This window comes from Dipodomys ordii, unplaced genomic scaffold (genome assembly GCF_000151885.1).
Source record: "Dipodomys ordii isolate 6190 unplaced genomic scaffold, Dord_2.0 Scaffold8, whole genome shotgun sequence".
NCBI classification, from domain to species: Eukaryota; Metazoa; Chordata; class Mammalia; order Rodentia; family Heteromyidae; genus Dipodomys; species Dipodomys ordii.
In genome coordinates, this window is record NW_012267224.1 from 24,008,862 (window position 1) to 24,026,853 (window position 17,992).

The window sequence follows — 17,992 nt, forward strand, 5'->3', positions numbered from 1 at the left end:
ACACACACACACACACACACACACACACACAAGCCCAGGGGCCCCTACACACACACACACACACACACACAAGCCCAGGGGCCCCTACACACACACACACACACACGCACACGCACACACAAGCCCAGGGGCCCCTACACACACACACACAAGCCCAGGGGCCCCTATACACACACGCACAAGCCCAGGGGCCCCTACCCCCCCACGCACACACACACACACACACACACACACACACACACAAGCCCAGGGGCCCCTACACACACATGCACACACACACAAGCCCAGGGGCCCCTACACACACACACAAGCCCATGGGCCCCTACACACACGCACACACGCCCAGGGGCCCCTACACACACACGCACACACACGCCCAGGGGCCCCTACACACACACACACACACACACACACACACACCTTACACTCCAGGATAGCAGCAGCCAAGGGTAGGACACTTTAGAAGAGGGGTTGGGATGCAAAACTTTACTTTTCTCCAAAGTCTCCTCGTCACATTCTAAGTGACTGTCTTCCCCTTTAGGCAGAATGTTAGCCAAGTTAAAATCAAAATGACTCAGACATGGCAATGAAATCCCAAGTTTATTCTCCTAAAAAACAGAAGATTTAATGCTTTGAAAGCAAATGTTTCTGTATTAGCAAAGGGTGTAGGATAAACGAGAACGCCAGTCTGTGTCCATAAACTTCATTTGGGATTGCCTGCCAAGGGCATGCTCACGCTGTCCTCACGTCTGTCCAGCTGTCACTCACAAACAAGCCACTTTCCTGGCTGTCACTCACAAACAAGCCACTTTTCTCAAAGCAGTGTTAAGGGACCGCAACGTTAAGACTCACAACTGCAAAGTTACTTGGTAACCTGAACTCCAAGACAGTTTGTTAATTGGCTTTTTGTAGGGGAGGAATGGAGGTTGAGGAGCTCAGTTTTTTTTTTTTCTTAGAAATTGTATTATTCAAATTCAGTTTAGGTAGTGGAAACTTGTAAAGTAACCCGAGGTTACTGAATCACTCTATCTTCATTATATAGTCAACAAAATACATATTTGTCACCTGCTCCTTATATAGCCTCACTTACACAAAGGTACACATAGGTAAAGTTGAGGAGGTGGCTAGTATTGTTTCTGAAATGAAACATAGTATAGAAAAAAATTTGCATCTGCATAATGCAATGGTCAAGCACAGGTTCCAACATTTTAACATCCAATTTGGAATACAGTATGTGGGGGAACAGTCGTTTCTGTCAAACCGAGGTGCCTCCATCTTATATTTCCTGGTATTGACACTTGCTGGACTTATTTGCTTTTTTACTTCAATTATAACTACTATCTCTACTGCTTGTGACCAGCCAGTCATGTTAGAAATAAGTTAAAAGAATAAACTGGCCAGCCCAGGCAGGAAAGTCCATGAGACTCATCCCCAATTAACCACCAGAAAACCAGAAGGAGTGCTGTGGCTCAAGTGGTAGAGCACTCCCCTTGGCTGAAGAACTGAGGGACAGCGCCCAGGCCCAGAGTTCAAACCCCACCACTGACAAAAATAAACTGTGACAGGTGTGCTGCTTGTGATCAGCCAGCCATGTTAGGAAGATAAATCATTATCAGTGGAGTTAAAAGGAGTAAGACCCCCTTTTAAGTGGGAGCTTTCCCCTCAGCTAATCAACCTACTCCAACTGTAAGTCAGCAGCTCAGGCAGCTGTGATGAAACAAATGTAAACCTTTAATAAGAATTAAAGTAGCCCCCCTTCTAATTTTGGTAATCAATTGTATCTAGAATAGGAGACTAACTCCTTGACAAGGAAAGAACAGTTTGGATTGGGATAACCTAGCACTGGCTTGCCCCTGTGCCTGCCTGCCTAGCTTTGGGTAGTGTCATGGTATTGCACCCTTGTGTACAAAAGTAAATTGCCTTGACAAAATCTTCTATCTCTGTGTGTCTATTCTTTTCTGACACAGGTGGTCATTATCATAATTCACAAAAATTAAGCTTGGTATATGGGTAGCTGTGTACTTCTCCCAAACATTTAGAGATGAAGGACAGACTCAGAGAGGTCCAATAGCTAGCCTACGGTTTTACAGCTAGCAGGTGGCTGCACCTGGGCTCCCCAGAAGCAGTGTGATTTCAAGATGGTATGGCGGCGTGTGTCTAAGATACTGCCTCACCACACACCTTAGTGTTTCTGGGCCACAGTTAACTTAGACTATGAGAAGCAAGCCTAAGTTGGATTGAATCCCCCAGGTATGTAGCTATCCCCACTCTGAAGCCAGGATGGGTTCTCCTTTATCTCCTTTCTGCCCTCTGGTGGAGGTGCTACAGAAGCTATGAAATTAAAGTATTCCTTTAAGGGATTGGAGATTGCCAGGGTACATTAGTCTCCCCTGCTCTTCCATTGTTGTGCTGCATTTCTCAGAGACCTAAAATTGATTGTACTGATTGTGCTCTTTCATCAAGAGAAGCCTACTAGTTCTAGTTACCACAAGCACCAGAACAAATACCTGAGGTAGGCATTCTTTGCCTAAGTACCTACTTTCATCTTCTTTGTAACAAACTTTTAAAATGTAATAAATAAATATTAGAAGTCTTATGACATGCTCAGACTAATTTGAATATTCAATCTGCTCACAGTAATCTTTAATGACCTATCTGAATTATTCTTTAAAACCAAAAGTTGCTACATGTGGACTGCAACTTATTTTTTCTCCCAGGGCTAGGGACCAAACCTAGCAGTTGTTAGGCAAGCATTCCACCACTGAACTCAATTCTCAACCTCTCATTAAAGTGGCAGCTATCATTTAGCTTCTTTAAAACAAAACAAAAAAAAACCTTTTCATTTTATGAAAAAAATATTTCTGGAATTTTGCAATTTTACTGTCTAGAATTTCAAGTATATATCCAACTAGTTATATAATTTAAAAGAAAAAGCATACATTAAAAGGACTTATAGGAAGTTAACTTAGATATTTCTAGGCAGGTTGATTTTACAGAACAAACTTTGGTCAGATTATCCTACTACAGACCAAATTAGTCCTTAGTATTACCAATGAAGACAATCTGAAAATAAGAATTGTTAGAGAAGCAGTCAGCAGTATCTTAGGATAATGGTAGGCTAAAACAGACAACAGATAGATAGAACTGATCTACAGCTGTTCAATTTGTTTAGGATTTGCTGTCAAATTAACAAAATCAGATCATGCTCTCTTAAGAACTTCCATATAGTGGAACAAGTATATTGAAGATAAAATGTGTAAACTATGGGTAAATACTTGCAAAAATGTGGCAATGGCTTTGGGAAGCTAGAATAGAGCTTTGAAAAAATTAAATAGGAACTAGAAAATCTGGAAATCTGCCTATTGTAGAGGAAGACTTTTAAAAACCATGCCACACTCCCATAATCTATTCTGGTCCAATGTAGCACCAAAGTATAATAAAAATTAATTCATATCGTTCTGTTTGCAGTACCTACTACTCTGGCACATGAATCCAGTACTCTTAATAATTATACACCAGAATAGTCATCAGGACAAGGGTAATGAGAACTGGCCCTATGGGAAATTGCAAAGGAACTGTACTTTTAGAACTCTCAGGCATAAAGTGCTGCTCAGGGGCTCCCTGCTGCAACGTGACTGCCCAGATGCCCCTCCCTTAGGCACCATCCTGACTAGTCTTCCCAGGAGAGCCTCACAATGACAGTGAACCACATGACCAAAAAGTGATCCAGTTCACAACAGTTTTGTTCTGATCTGTGAATCTATTTTTTAAAAAAAAGTCTTAATTACGAGATGAAGTCATTCATTTGTATCATAGCTAGGACATATTAAAGCACTATGGGCCAAGTACTTCACAAAGAGACATAGTTTCTCCAATTTTAATTCTTGGAACAAATCTACTTTCCTCTACCATAAACTGGGAATAGGCTCACCTCATAAGACTGTTATAGAGATTAAATAAATATGTAAAACTTTAAAAGAGCTGCAGACACTTAACAGCTCAAATTCACAGGGAAAGGCACTAATGGTTTAATGGTTGCTTCTCTTGCCAACATTTTGCAGAACAGGAAACTGAAGCTATATTGCTGAAGGTAAGTAACTTACCTAAGATTTCAAAAGAAGTGTTAGACCCATAAATGGTGTCTACATAATCTGGGACTAGAGACTTGTCTTTTCAAACTACAACCATAAAGGGAAGACAATGTTAAAACAACCAGCAAGTTTACAGGCTACAATATGCTGTCAATGCATTAATTCACTTATGAAATATTTATTGGACACCGTAATGGGTAGTTCCCTCACCCAAACAATTGTTGTTCAACCTGAATTTCACAATGCGAACTTCCTTGTTGAGAAACAGCATTTACACAGGCAATCTAGTTAAGATGAACTCATAAGAGGACAAAAACCCAGTCCTTAAAATGCAGAAAGGACACACAGATATTAAGTGATATGAAGAGGAAGGCAGAGATTAGAGTTGTGCAATGATAAGCAGGAAATGCCAGGCACAAGCCAGGAGAGATGTAACATGTTTCTCTTCATCCTCAAGGCCTGTAGAAGGAAGTAACCCTGCTGACTCTTAAATTTTGGACTTGTGGTCACTTGGACTTTGGGAGAATAAATTTCCATTATTCTAAAGTACCTTACACATGGCACATGTGATGTCAGCCCTAGGAAACCGATACTAGTATGTACAGTGTGGCTGTGGTTCCCAACTCCATGGTTACAGCAATAAACAAAGCTGTACCCATGCCCTCGTGGAGCTTACATTCCAGTCAAAGTGTTAGACAGTGAATGTGTAACACTGCCAGATGCTCTTTAGTACAATGAGGAGTAACTGCTGTGCAACAGAAGACCAGACGAGGTAATGAAGGTGTTTAGGGACTCTGCCCAGCGATGTGTGAAGGCAATAAATCTGAGTTGTGTAATCTTTATGCTACCTGTGCATTTCTTTTTTCCCCAGTCGTGGGGCCTGATCTCTGGGCCTGGGCACTGTCCTCAGCTCTTCAGCTCAAGGCTAGCGCTCTACCACTTGAGCCACAGCGCCACTTCTGGCTCTTTCTGCTTATGTGGTGCTAAGGAATGGAACCCAGGGCCTCCTGAGCGCTCTACCACTCTACCACTGAGCCACCTTCCCAGCCCTGCCTGTGTATTTTTCGCAGCACTTAATACAAGCCCCAACCCTAACTAGAAAGAACACTTAGCAAGACTAGCTCAGCAAACGAAAGACCTGAACCTGCTCTATCCTGAAATTCTAAAATACATGAAAATGGCTTCTCAGTAGACCTATCTTGCCTCCTAAACCTCTCTGGAAAGCAAAGGGGCTTCTCAGTTCTTCCCAAATTCATCTCACTCCCAAGAGAGAAGTCTCTGCTTCCTCACTCCATGAAGCCCAACTTCTCCAATGTCAAAAGGACCTAAACCCAAGGTTAGGCTGGTTAATCACTGTCACTCAGTAGAGGGTCACTTCCACAAACCAAAGGAGACAGCTATCCTAATGTCAACTTTAGCTTAGACATTTGTCTCACTTCCTCATGTCCACAGATAGACAAACATAACTGGTCAAAGTGTCACACCTGGGACCTTAGGTTATTGATGTAGCTTTCCCCTTGAAGATCTCTTTGCTACCTATCTGTTGGCTCTTTTACATCTCTAATGTCTTTTGTAATAATTATTCTTCAGATTAGTGTCTTTCACTGTTTTAATCATTTCATTGTAAGTGGCTAGATGAGGGCTCAACACCTCAAGGCCTGAAGCTCAGAAAATCAGCCTTTGCAATGAACTGAGCCCTTGCATAGATAACCTTTCCTTCCTATGACTGGCCTACCCTGGAGTTCACTCCTTAGCTGAAGTGAATGTACAAGTGAAGGGACCCACAACACAGATTATCACACTCCGAGGGCAGTCTTTTATCATATTCACTGCATTAGGCATCTAAGCAAAGGAAAAAAAGTCTTGAAAGGAAATGGAAAACTTTTTACATTTCCCCAGCTGGGCGCCGGTGACTCACATCTATAATCCTAGCTACTCAGGAGGCTGAGATCTGAGGATCACGGTTCAAAGCCAGCCCAGGCAGAAATATCCATGAGACTCTTATCTCCAAAACACTACTCAGAAAAAGCCAGAAGTAATGCTGTGGCTCAAATGTTAGAGTGCTAGCCTTGAGCACAGAGGCTTAGGGACAGCACCCATGCCGAGTTAGTCTAGGACTGGCAAATTAAAAAAAATACATTCCCCATATTAAAACTCTTATACTCTAAACAGTACAATTGACTTACTGTTTTAAAAATGTTTAACATTCATAACCATGATGGTTAGTCATTCTGAGCCTCTTCACAGAACGCCAATGCAAATAATGTGCTTCAGTAAAGTTCCTTTGATAATTTGAGCAACACTGACATCTACTTATCTGAGACTGTTTAAATTTAATTTAGATGTGAAATTACTTAAAATACAACCGCAAGGCACTGATAGAAGTGCTTACATTCAAAAATCCTTCAAGAGCTTAATAATAGCAGTTTCTGCAACTTCTTTACAGCACTCACTTGGGGCAATGGAGAGCCACAGGATCGGAAGACATCACCTGCAACACAGAATACCTCCCAACTTGTGCCCGTGTACTGGCTCCCTTGCAGTCTTTGCTCCATCCACTCTAACTAAAGGCCACAGGAAATGGCCTAGAGTATGGGCCATGGTGCTTTCAATTTAAATTCCATTAAATTTAAATGCCCTTCTTTCAACTCCTTTTCTGATCTTTAGCTATGTCAATTATCTCCCAAACCTGAGAATTCTGTATTTGCTGCTTTCTGTCACAGATTTTTCCCTTCTATTTTGAGTTGAATGAGGTCATTCAACTCATAGATCAAATGTCCCCATCTCAAGGGACTTTACTAGTCTAAATTAGCTGGTACCTTTAACCTCTACTTCCACTTTTTTCTATACCATTTACCACAAATGAAGTAACATACACTTTCTGCAGTTTGGTCTCTGTCTTCCACTCCTTAGCAACAATCTAAGATTTCTAGGTACCATTATCTTTAGTACCTAGAAAGTAACTATCACAAAGAAAACATATCTGTTATCTCAATAAATAAACAGCTTTGTGACTCTGGCTAACTTAAGCTCTGAGGTAATCAAAGAAAAAACAAACAAGATCATTTCATTCATTCAATCTTTCCCTCTGATCACTAATTCTTTCCAACAAAGCATAGAAAACACAAACCAAAAACTATCTGGGCAAGAACAAAAGCCCCCAAAAAACAGGCATGAGCTAGGCTTCAGGCTTACCTAATAGACCAAGTTTCTGAAATTCAAGAAAATGACTTCCCAATTAAGATGTCACTCACAGTCCTTCATAATTACTTTAGTTTGAGCAGGTACTAACTTGAATGTAGCAGATTCTGATTTAGAGTTTCTAAACGACCCAGTAAACCCACTGGGAAAAATTTTTTAAATCAAAACATAAAAGCCCAAGGGGCCAGGTATGGTGGCTCAAAGCAGTAACTCCAGCTATAGAGAAGGCAGAGGCAAGAGGAATAAAGTTGGAGGCGCGCTCAGGGTAGGAGGATAATGACACAAGAGACTATCTGGAAAACAACTTATGCAAAAAAGGCTAGAAAGGGGTTGTCATTTGTGCACAAGGCCCTGAATTTAAATCTCAATACCACCAAAACAAAAGTCATAGAGCCCATAAACGAAAGAATGGTCTCCCTGCAACTCTGGTCACCAGCTAATACTCAATATAAACAATATGATGTAGAAGATTCAATTTACATCTATCAAATTTTATCAGTTTCCTTTGAACTCCTATTTAAAACACACTTCTATCACTTTTTTAGTTAGATAGCTTACTACCTATCAGTTACTGTGTTCTACATCAAGTACTAAAGTTCAATGCTGACCTACAATTAAAAGCCCCTGATGTTTTTTTTTTAAAAAATCAATATTCTAGATTTCAATTTGATATGCAAACTTTTAATGGAAACATGAGTCATACAAAAATTAAATAGCAAAACTATTTTAAATGACTTACCATTCAAAGAATAGCTTACTGATATTTTTCTGTTTTCATAAGATTTTTTCTAGCTATAATCTAGGATTATGGTAAACAGAAATGAGAATCAAGTTCCTAAGCTCTGTACGAAGTACATACTGCTCATAAATATTACTTTTTCTCTTATTATTATCTTAAAAAGATACATACAAGTTTTACAAAACATGCTCAATTCAGTTCTTACACAAGACACAGCCATATGTGAAGAGCCTAACCCTGCATTTGTTAAAAACAATTATAATTTCTAAGGAACACACTATGTGAAATTTATTTCAATGACTGGTAAAAAAAAATCCCTCTCTAACAAACTAACTTCTGCAATATATTATGAAGATCCATGTTACAACTTAACAGGTCTTTTAGAGAATTACTTTTTATTAAGTACAGAGTATACTCAGAAGGCTGAGATCTGAAGATTGAAGCTCAAAGCCAGACAGAGCAGGAAAGTCCAAGAGACTCTTATCTCCAATTAAGCACCAATCAAGCACTGGAAATGAAGATGTGTGGAGCAAAAAAATCTCAGGGACAGCCCAGGCCCCTGAGTTTGAGCCCTATGACTGACACAAAAGTACAAAGTACATGATCAAGAAAAGTACCCAATAAGTAACCAAAACATAGAGAAATATTCTTCTCACTGCACATACGGCTCAGTTTAATCTGAATTTACAAAAAGAAAATGATGTATTAATTTGAAATATTAAGTGAAACCACTTAGGTGAGGAGTCAGAATGAATAACAAACATGTAACTGGGCCACCAATTAAGCCTTATGAGAGGCTTGAGTCATCTTTTCTTTAAACAGTGGCCACTGCCCTTGCTAGTGAGTGCACTAATGAAGACAAAGCCTAACATACCTTCTTCTAACAACAGCTGGAAGAGAACAGAGATGAACGTGAACAGATGTCATGGTCTACAATACACATTTTTTAACATTCCAAATTTAACAACTGGTCTAACTCCAATCTGAGGTATATTAAAAGTTCCAAACTTCTTTAATCAGCACCATAGGCGAAGTACCATGCAAACAATGCCATTGCAACTCCACACACTGGAAAGAGGTAATATTTATATTTTTGCCAAGGTGATAGTTCAATTGCCACTTCGTCTTTTTTCCTGTTCTTCTTCCGACGACCCTTCAGTCTGTTTTCAAAGGCCTCCAGTTCAGCCTAAATCAAAACAGTTTCATTTTTGTTAAATTTACTGCAAACATTTATTTGAAACTTTCCATTTGAATGAAAACAAATCAATTTGTTTTAATAGTAATAGTATAAATATATTGATTTAAAAAGAAACCACATCCCTCCACTACTGATTGAATTCAACATATTCACAGTTTAGGTAAGCAGAAAGGGAATTGGGAAATAATCATTTCAAACTGCAGCACTGAGTTTGTTATTAAATATTCAAATATCTGATTAAATCAGGGCCTCTAAAATACAGACAGCAGTTTTCTACTTTAACAACAGCTTCTAACAAATGCTATGATGCCCAGTAAGAATAACACAATTTCAGTTCTTTTACATTGCAGGTGGTAAGTAATAATGGTCTGTAGGGAAGAAATTCAAAGCAAGAGAAAAAAAGAATTCAAGTCTTCACTGTATCAAAAATGCTTTAAAAACAGCAAAAAGTCTTCAAGGGAAAATATATTTCATGCTTTAATACAAAATTACTATTTTGCAAAGAATTTGATATTGATTCTATGAAAGAATAACTGGGTGACAGTCATTATCAAATGTGGATTTTTATTCCAGTAAGTATTTACTCATAAAGCTTTTATACATGATAATGAAAAATAATACACAATACTGTAGTTACTCACTAAAACATGTTATTAACTGGCTCCCTGAGTGGTTGCTAATATTTTTTCAAAATATCTCAAGAGCATAAAAAAACTGAAGATTGGGCTGGGAAGGTGGCTCAGTGGTAGAGCTTTTGCCTTGCATGCTCGAGGCCCTGGGTTCGATTCCTCAGCACCACATAAGCAAAAAGAAAAAAGCCGGAAGTGGTGCTGTGGCTCAAGTGGTAGAGTGCTAGCCTTGAGCTGAAGAGCTGAGGGACAGTGCCCAGGCCCAGAGTTCAGGCCCCACGACCGGACCCAAAAAAAAAAACTGAAGATTACTCAGAAAAAACTGATGCTTAAATAACACCAAGTAATCAAATAAACATTATATCTACTTAATCTATTCCACTTTAAAAATCAGTAAATATTATATTTTAAAACTCTCTATCCAACACAATTCTTTAAAAAGAGTGGTAGGAAGAAAACCACCCTAAATTATTATTATTCTAATTTTGGCAGTACTGGTATTTGAACACAGGTTCTTGTGTTTGCCACATAGGCAATTGAGCCATGACCCTAGCACATTTTTACTTAAGATAATTCTCAAGTAGAGTCTCTCATTTGGACCTGGGCATGCCTAGGACTACAATCCAATTATCTACATGCTTGCTCCTGCGTAGATGAGATCACAGGTATGTGCCACCATGCCTAGCTTATTGACTGAAATGTGATCTCACTAACTTTTTTGCCTGGTATGTCCTCAAAGTGTAATCCTCCTGGCTTCTGCTTCCTGAGTAGCTAGAATTATAAGTATGAGCCAGCACATCATACCTAGCCCTTTCAAATGATCCTGAATAGTTTAATCTTTCAGGATACCAGCCAATCTGGTTGTATTAGCTGTGGTAAAACTTTGGGGCCTATTTGGCAAATCAACTTTATAGAATGATAAAGGTATCAGAGATCATCTTGGCCAATCTTTACCACGTGACTTGTTTCTGGTATGTTCCCAAGTCATGCATTACTACTTTTGTTCACAAAGGAGGTAATTTAGTATAAAATACACCCATTTGATAAGCATAAAACATCTCAAGATGCAAACTGACAACTAATCACACACCACTATTAGAAAGTGAAGCCACCCAACCTGTAATCCTCAGGAAGCTGAGATGTGAGGTTCACAGTTGGAAGCTAGCCCAGATAAGAAAGCCCATGAGACATCTCCAATTAACTACCAAAAACGCCACAAGTAAAGCTGTGACTCAAGTAGCAGAGCATTAGCCTTAAACAAAAAAGCTCAGGGACAGCACTCAGGCCCTCAGTTCAAGACACAGGACCAGCACACACAAAAAGAAAGTAAAGCTACTCTTTGGAGTATGTATGATCAATAAAATGTTCAAGTTATCAAAGACTATCAGGAATATACAGATGATAGTCATGAATTTAAGGATCTACAGGGTAAAGAGGGAATATATTTTAAAACAAATGTACTGTTAAGTAAACAGCACTTGTCTGTTACAGATAATCTGCAACTCAGAAAGAACCCGAACAATTTCTGCTGTGTGAAGACCTGAGCTCTGATGCTTTCAATGACAACATGCTATCCTCTCTTTCTTCCACAAAGAAAGAATAGTTAAAATTCTTATGGCCAGCAAAGGGATGAAATAACTAAGAATATAAAAGGTCTCTTGCCTTCTCAAATTTCAATTTATCTTAAGAAAAACTCTGGTATCATCAGTTTAGAAGAGTAGATATCCACCTTGAATTTGTGCAAAAGCTAACAATGATGCAAAGAGACATAAATCTGTTTATTTTGTTGCTGTTACCTGTTGTTTTCGTTTTTCCTCTTCAAGAGCAGCTTTGGCTTCTGCTTCTTTTATCTGTTTATATATATTTAGAAGTAAATTAACAATTTAATTTTTAAATTGAATATAGAATTTGGTATCTTCCAATCCAGTCTATTCTAACCCACAATAACTCTTGGGAGCTTTATCTTGGAAATTATTATTACCATGATACTATCAAACAGACTTGAGGAGCACAAGTGGAATATTATACTTTAAGCAAACATCTCTTAACAACTTTAATAGTTGTTAGAACACCATTCAAAGCATTAAAACACTACACTGAAATATTTTTAAATTTTGATTTTTTTCCTCTTATGGAATATATTCAGAATCTAGAATCAATAATTAAATACCACATTTTTCTAGAGTTGAAACTGATCATGACTTCAGAGGGAAAAATGTGTTAAAGACACCCCAATAGCAAAGACTACCAAAAATCTTATTTTAATTTTCAGAAGGCTTATGCTAATATTGAAACAAATAACTATGTCTCAAAGCAAATGTACTATCATGAAGGACAGTTTAAGAACACATTGGGCAATATAAAAAGGCATACATTAAATTCAAAATACGCCTATAAAATTAGGCTTTAAAAAAGATTAAACTTCTTTAAGGGTATACTTGTACAAAAGGGTTTCACTGTAATTTTCCATACATTTATATACTTTGATCAAATAAAATAAAATTCCAAAGTAACGAAAGGCTACTAGCACATTAGAAGTAGCATTTCGTGACACATTACCTCAGATGCTTTCCGCTTCATTTCTTTGCACGTTGTGTCACATTCTATTGAAACCTGATTTTCACGTACTTTGCTGCACTGCAATTCCTACAAATAACCCAAATTTTAAATCTTAAAGGATCATTCCTTCAGTTTCAGAACTGTAAAAATAGAAGCAAAATTCACCCAACCTAACCATTTAAAAATATTTGTCAGATTTATTAATGTTTAATAATAGTATGGTTATAAACATCGCCTTGCTTTAGAAACTTCATTTTATCAAGTAAAATAGTGAATATATAAAATCAAAATAATCAATTTAGTAATTATTAATAGGTGCCTCTCTCAATTCCAATTTTATTTTTATTCTTTACTTTAAGACTTCCAGGAAACAAAACCCTCTAGGGAAAAAAATCTCACAAAGTAAAGGAGCATCTTAGATTAAAAGTGATTTGGCTAAAAAGTATAGCTTTTCGGGCTGGGAAGGTGGCTCAGTGGTAGAGCGCTTGCCTTGCATGCATGAGGCCCTGGGTTCAATTCCTCAGCACCACATAAGCAAAAAGAAAAAAGCCAGAAGTGGCGCTGTGGCTCAAGTGATAGAGCGCTAGCCTTGAGCTGAAGAGTTGAGGGACAGCACCCAGGCCCAGAGTTCAGGCCCCACGACCAGACCCAAAAATAAAAAAAATTAAAAAAATATATATATAGCTTTCATGTAAAACTAATCAATTTAATTATGACACTATAAATTTAAGTGCAGAAGTTACCTACTACAAGAAAATATAATGGGTACTATGAAAATAAAATACCAAAAGACATTAAAAAATCCTCAAAAAGTGTCTGTTGTAGGGATGAATATAAGTGAATTTAAAATGTAAAAAAGACAATTCAACTTGAGGGAAAAATCGGAGAATGAAGAAAAACAAGCAGTTACAACTGTAACTAAGCTAGAGTAAGTCAGAGTCAATATGAAATAAAGTTTCTAAGGAGTTCACACTGCCACTAAGTTTTAAAAAAATGGAAACTGAAAAAAAACAAGAAACAACAAGACCTGATATCTTTTCTTCACAGGTTTTGTAGATCATTTGATTCCACTGAACTTTCCAATCATTTTAGCAATGATTAGTAAACTACTTTCACCTGTTTACTCCTCTAGGACCTATTTTTTTAATCATAAAATTAATTTCTTCTAAGTTGGAATATTGTATTATTTATGAGGTTGTGGATGTTAAATCATTTGAAGGAAACATTTTCAAAGGACAATACTTGATGGCAAAAAAAAGTGTCAAAAGAACAAAGTTTGATTCCAGACCATTTCTTAAACTATAAAACCCACTCTCTCACTATATATTCTTCAAAGACCTCAAGACTAGAGTACATTGATTCTATCCCCAAGGGACATTGAGTTTGATTCCAACATAAAACAATTTTCGTTTACTATTAAATTGCAGAAAATTGAATTGCCAAAGGTACGTTTTAAAATAAGAATTTACAGTAGGTTCATTTTATTATAATGAAGATTGAAATAAGACTTTATATTAAAAAAAAATAAAGAACTACCACCACATACAAACCAAACCAGACAAGAACTTATATAAGAAAGCATTTTGTATCACTTAAAATACTTACCTTTTTAATTCTTTTACAAGGGCATCTAAGTTTTACTTTCTGATTGCAATTGAAGGGACATTCACCAGGATGACACATCTCTTTGCATCTATGACCACATGGAAGCTGAAATAAAACAAACATAAACCAATCACATCTTACATTTTGGTCACATTCACCTCTCCCTACATCCTAAGATTATTTTAAGCATGAGTCTATCACACAAGGGACAAATCAGTCCTGGCTAATAAGTTATTTTTCAACTTTTTACACTGAGATAAATTATTTTAATTACCCATAATTTTAAATGTTCCACCCAGCATCACTCCAAAAATAGATCTCATAGTCACTCTTAAAGCTAGTTTTAGTCATGTGACTGCATCTCAGCCAATGGAAGGAAACCAAATACAAGTGATTTGTGATTCAAAGGACTTTAGGAATATATTTCCATGTTCCTTTTTTCTACATGTACTAGAAATGAAGCTGAAGCAATAATGGAAACATGAGTTAAAGAGTACAGAGTCTCATATCTAATGTGAATTTCTGGGAGAAATAAATTGTCCCTGTCTTTCAGCCATTATATTATATTAAAACTGCTTGATACTACGTATTGATACATACTTTTGGGGAGTGAGACATGTCAGTAATTGTCACAAAGTCTAAGTGCTCCTTGTCCTTATTTACTAATCTTCCTATCCTGATATCATTTGTTTTCAAATAAATTTCCTGTCTATCCAAAGGTTATCCAACTTTTTCTTTCCTTTTTTTTTTTTTTTGGTGCTGTAACTGGATATTAAATGCAGGATCTGGGTACTGTCACTTTTTCTGCTCAAGGCTGGTGCTCTGCAACTTGAATTACACCCCCACTTCTGGCTTTTTGGTGGTTAACTGGAGATAAGTGTCTCATGGACTTTCCTGCCCAGAATGGCTTTGAACCAGCCTCCTGAGTAGCTGGGATTCCAGTTATGAGCCATGGGCACCCAGTTCTCCATACTTTTGAGGCACAGCTTTAAACTACTATGAAAGCCTAATATGATTAACTTGCAACTCTAAATAATAGTCTTATAAGAAATATTCCTAAACTATTGACAAACTGCTTGCACTGTCTTGAACTACAACCAAAAAAATTTTGAGCACTTCATACATATTTTTTCTCTCCAACAGACTGTTAAATAAAATTCTATTGGTTAAGTATTGAATTTCAAAATCAGACTAATTTCAAAATCAGAACTAAATTGCTAGCTACTAACTCTGGGGCCTTAGAAAAGTCATCTGATTTTTCTGTGTTTCACATGTAAAAAACATGCAAAGTAACAGTATTTAATAAGGCTAGTTGTAAAGATCAAATATATTCAACATTATTTAGATATTATAGAAGTCAGTTGGGGACAATGCTCTTTCATTGTGCCATAAATCTCTTAACAATGATACATTACCTTAGTTTATATCTCAACAAACATTTCCATTCTCCATTTCTAATTCCTATGATTAACCAGATAGGTCTATCAAACTACTTATTCCAATAATTAAGAAATTCAGAATCCTTTTTTTTTTGCCTTTAATTTCTGGTCTAGTATACAACTACTTGCTTTGCTCTTTAGCTTTTAGCCAAAGCACTCATACTAAAACTAAATTTACATCATTCACATTACATTTCCACTCATCTTACCTCAGGACAGAGTACTGCTAAGTTTTACATAAGACATTGCTGAACCACTTTGTATTCTGTTGTTTCCCATAGACACACTAATCTCTTTAACAAGCTCAGTATTTGTTCATGTATCAAACACTTACTGCAAGCTTTTGTATTTACTTCTTTTCAGTATTTTGAATCTAAATCACATTTTGAGCAGTCTACGTCAATACTTCATTGCATAAAACATATATACTACCTTAAAATCGCTCTCAAAAATATCTTCTTGTTCTAATACTCACAAAGAGGTACTTCTTATTCTACGACTCACACATTTCATGAAGAGATATGTATCTATGCTAACTATGTCTTACCACTTTCACAGACAACAGTTGCACTTCATTTTCAGTGGGCCCAGTGAAGAACCACTAGAATAAAACTTGGAATAAGGTGGCCAAACAATAAAAATAAAAATCCCAGAAAAAAAATATCCAAGGAACGTTTACTTCCAAGGAATGTTTACAGGACTGGGAAGGTGGCACAGTGGTAGAGTGCTTGCCTTGCATATATGAGGTCCTAGGTTTGATTCCTCAGCACCACATAAGCAGAAAAAGCTGGATGTGGCGCTGTGGCTCAAATGATAGAGCACTAACCTTGAGCTGAAATGCTGAGGGACAGTGCCCAGGCCCAGAGTTCAGGCCCCACGACAGACAAAAAAAAAAAATTTCAGGTTACAGCTTACCTCTTTAGGGCACTGATTTTTGCAACAACTGAGGAGGTTCTTTTCATTTACATCAGCTGTGGTTATTTTTCTAAAAATAGGAGGGAAAGTTTTGATGAAATTCAAACCAATGTTCATCTCTTAGCATAATTTTTTTCAGAATAAAAAGAATAATTTTCTTTTTTTTTTTAGCTGGGAAAGAGAGAGAACTGGAAAGAGAGAGAAAAGAGCTAGGAAAGAGGTGGCCACGAAAGAGCAAGCTAGGAAAGAGAAGAGAGCTGGGAAAGAGAAGAGAAGGAAAGAGCTGAGAAGAGCTAGAAAAGAGCAGAGAGAACAGAATAATTTTCTACGAATAAATTGCAGCTTCAAATATATCCATGAAGGTAGCCTTATCTCACTTTTTTTCTCTAGCAATTATCTTCAAATTACTTCACAGTTATGGTAACTCAAAATATCTAGCCCTTTTTCTATACCTTTTTCTACACAGGTCAAATGTTAAAAGGAAAAACATCATGAAAAGGCAATACAAAACACAAAAATTATCATCCAGATCTGCCTTCTCTTTACTAATTCCTGCTAGTTTCTTTCTCCGTAGATAAATCATTACAATCCATAATTATAATTTTTCATAAAACACTGAACACAAAAAATTTACAACTAGTGTTTAATATATTATTTCCAATTGAAAAATTCAGGCTATTCAGTGGGAAATACAGGAAGCTCATTGGAAAACTTTTTTCCATTTGTTTTGAGGTATATATTAATATTAAAATTGTAGAAAGCCTACTTATTCATAGGCTTATTACTGGACTAAGCAGTCATAAATAAAATGGTAAATTTTAAAAGAAATTTCAAACCCAAACATTTTGAATGCCCACACAAAATACACAGCTCAGTCGGTCCTGTGTTACTATCAGTCACATTTACTTCACTGTGTGATCTGCTGAGTCTTTCCTTGCCCTTAATTTTGTGAAAATATGCCTTCTAAAATCAAATGGTGCCCTAAAAGGCAAGGTAAAAAGTGATCATAATTTTTCCAAGCCAAACAGAGCATATAATATGTTTAATATAAGTGATAAAGTAAAAAATTTAAATTTGTTGAAATGCAGCATGACTTCAGTGGAAGTTGCTGGTGTTAAGAATAAAAATGGATCACATAGTATTCAAGATGAAAAACATGAAGATCCAGTTTTGCATGAGCAGTAATAATGCATTCAACAGTAATTTTTTTGTGACAATAATGTAGCCCACTCCATGTGACTCAAGTTATAGATGGATGATCAAACCAACTATACATACATACAGTACATGCAAATCTGAGTAATGAAAGCATTAAACTCTATGCATTTTGAGTATCCACAGTTTTTCCTCAACAGTAGTCTCCTTGGAATCACATACCTGTATATACCAAGGGTATACTATATTTTAGATAATTGTGTGCTTTTCAATTTCTTTATAACTGATTCGCAAAATACTTTTAAAAAGTCACAGCTAGGTGCCAGTGACTCCTTCAGTAATCATAGCTACCCAGAAGGCTGAGATCTAAGGACTGTGGTTCAAAGCTGGCTCAGGTGGGAAAATCAATGAGAATCTTATCTCCAATGAACCACCAAAAGGTCAGAAGTAGAGATATGGCT

At 37.0% G+C, this 17,992-nt stretch overlaps 1 protein-coding gene across 1 annotated transcript in view; it reads right to left on the reverse strand.

The window, feature by feature from the left end:
• Positions 1-7,957: 7,957 nt before the first annotated feature.
• The window catches only part of Nfxl1 (nuclear transcription factor, X-box binding-like 1), a 39,069-nt gene continuing 29,034 nt past the window's right edge, over positions 7,958-17,992 (reverse strand). The window contains exons 18-22 of the mRNA XM_013009177.1: positions 16,377-16,446; positions 14,023-14,127; positions 12,418-12,504; positions 11,655-11,708; positions 7,958-9,217 (exon numbers count right to left, since the gene is read on the reverse strand). Coding sequence (XP_012864631.1) covers positions 9,044-9,217; positions 11,655-11,708; positions 12,418-12,504; positions 14,023-14,127; positions 16,377-16,446 — 490 coding nt within the window. The 3' untranslated portion in view covers positions 7,958-9,043. The remainder of the gene's footprint in view (positions 9,218-11,654; positions 11,709-12,417; positions 12,505-14,022; positions 14,128-16,376; positions 16,447-17,992) is intronic.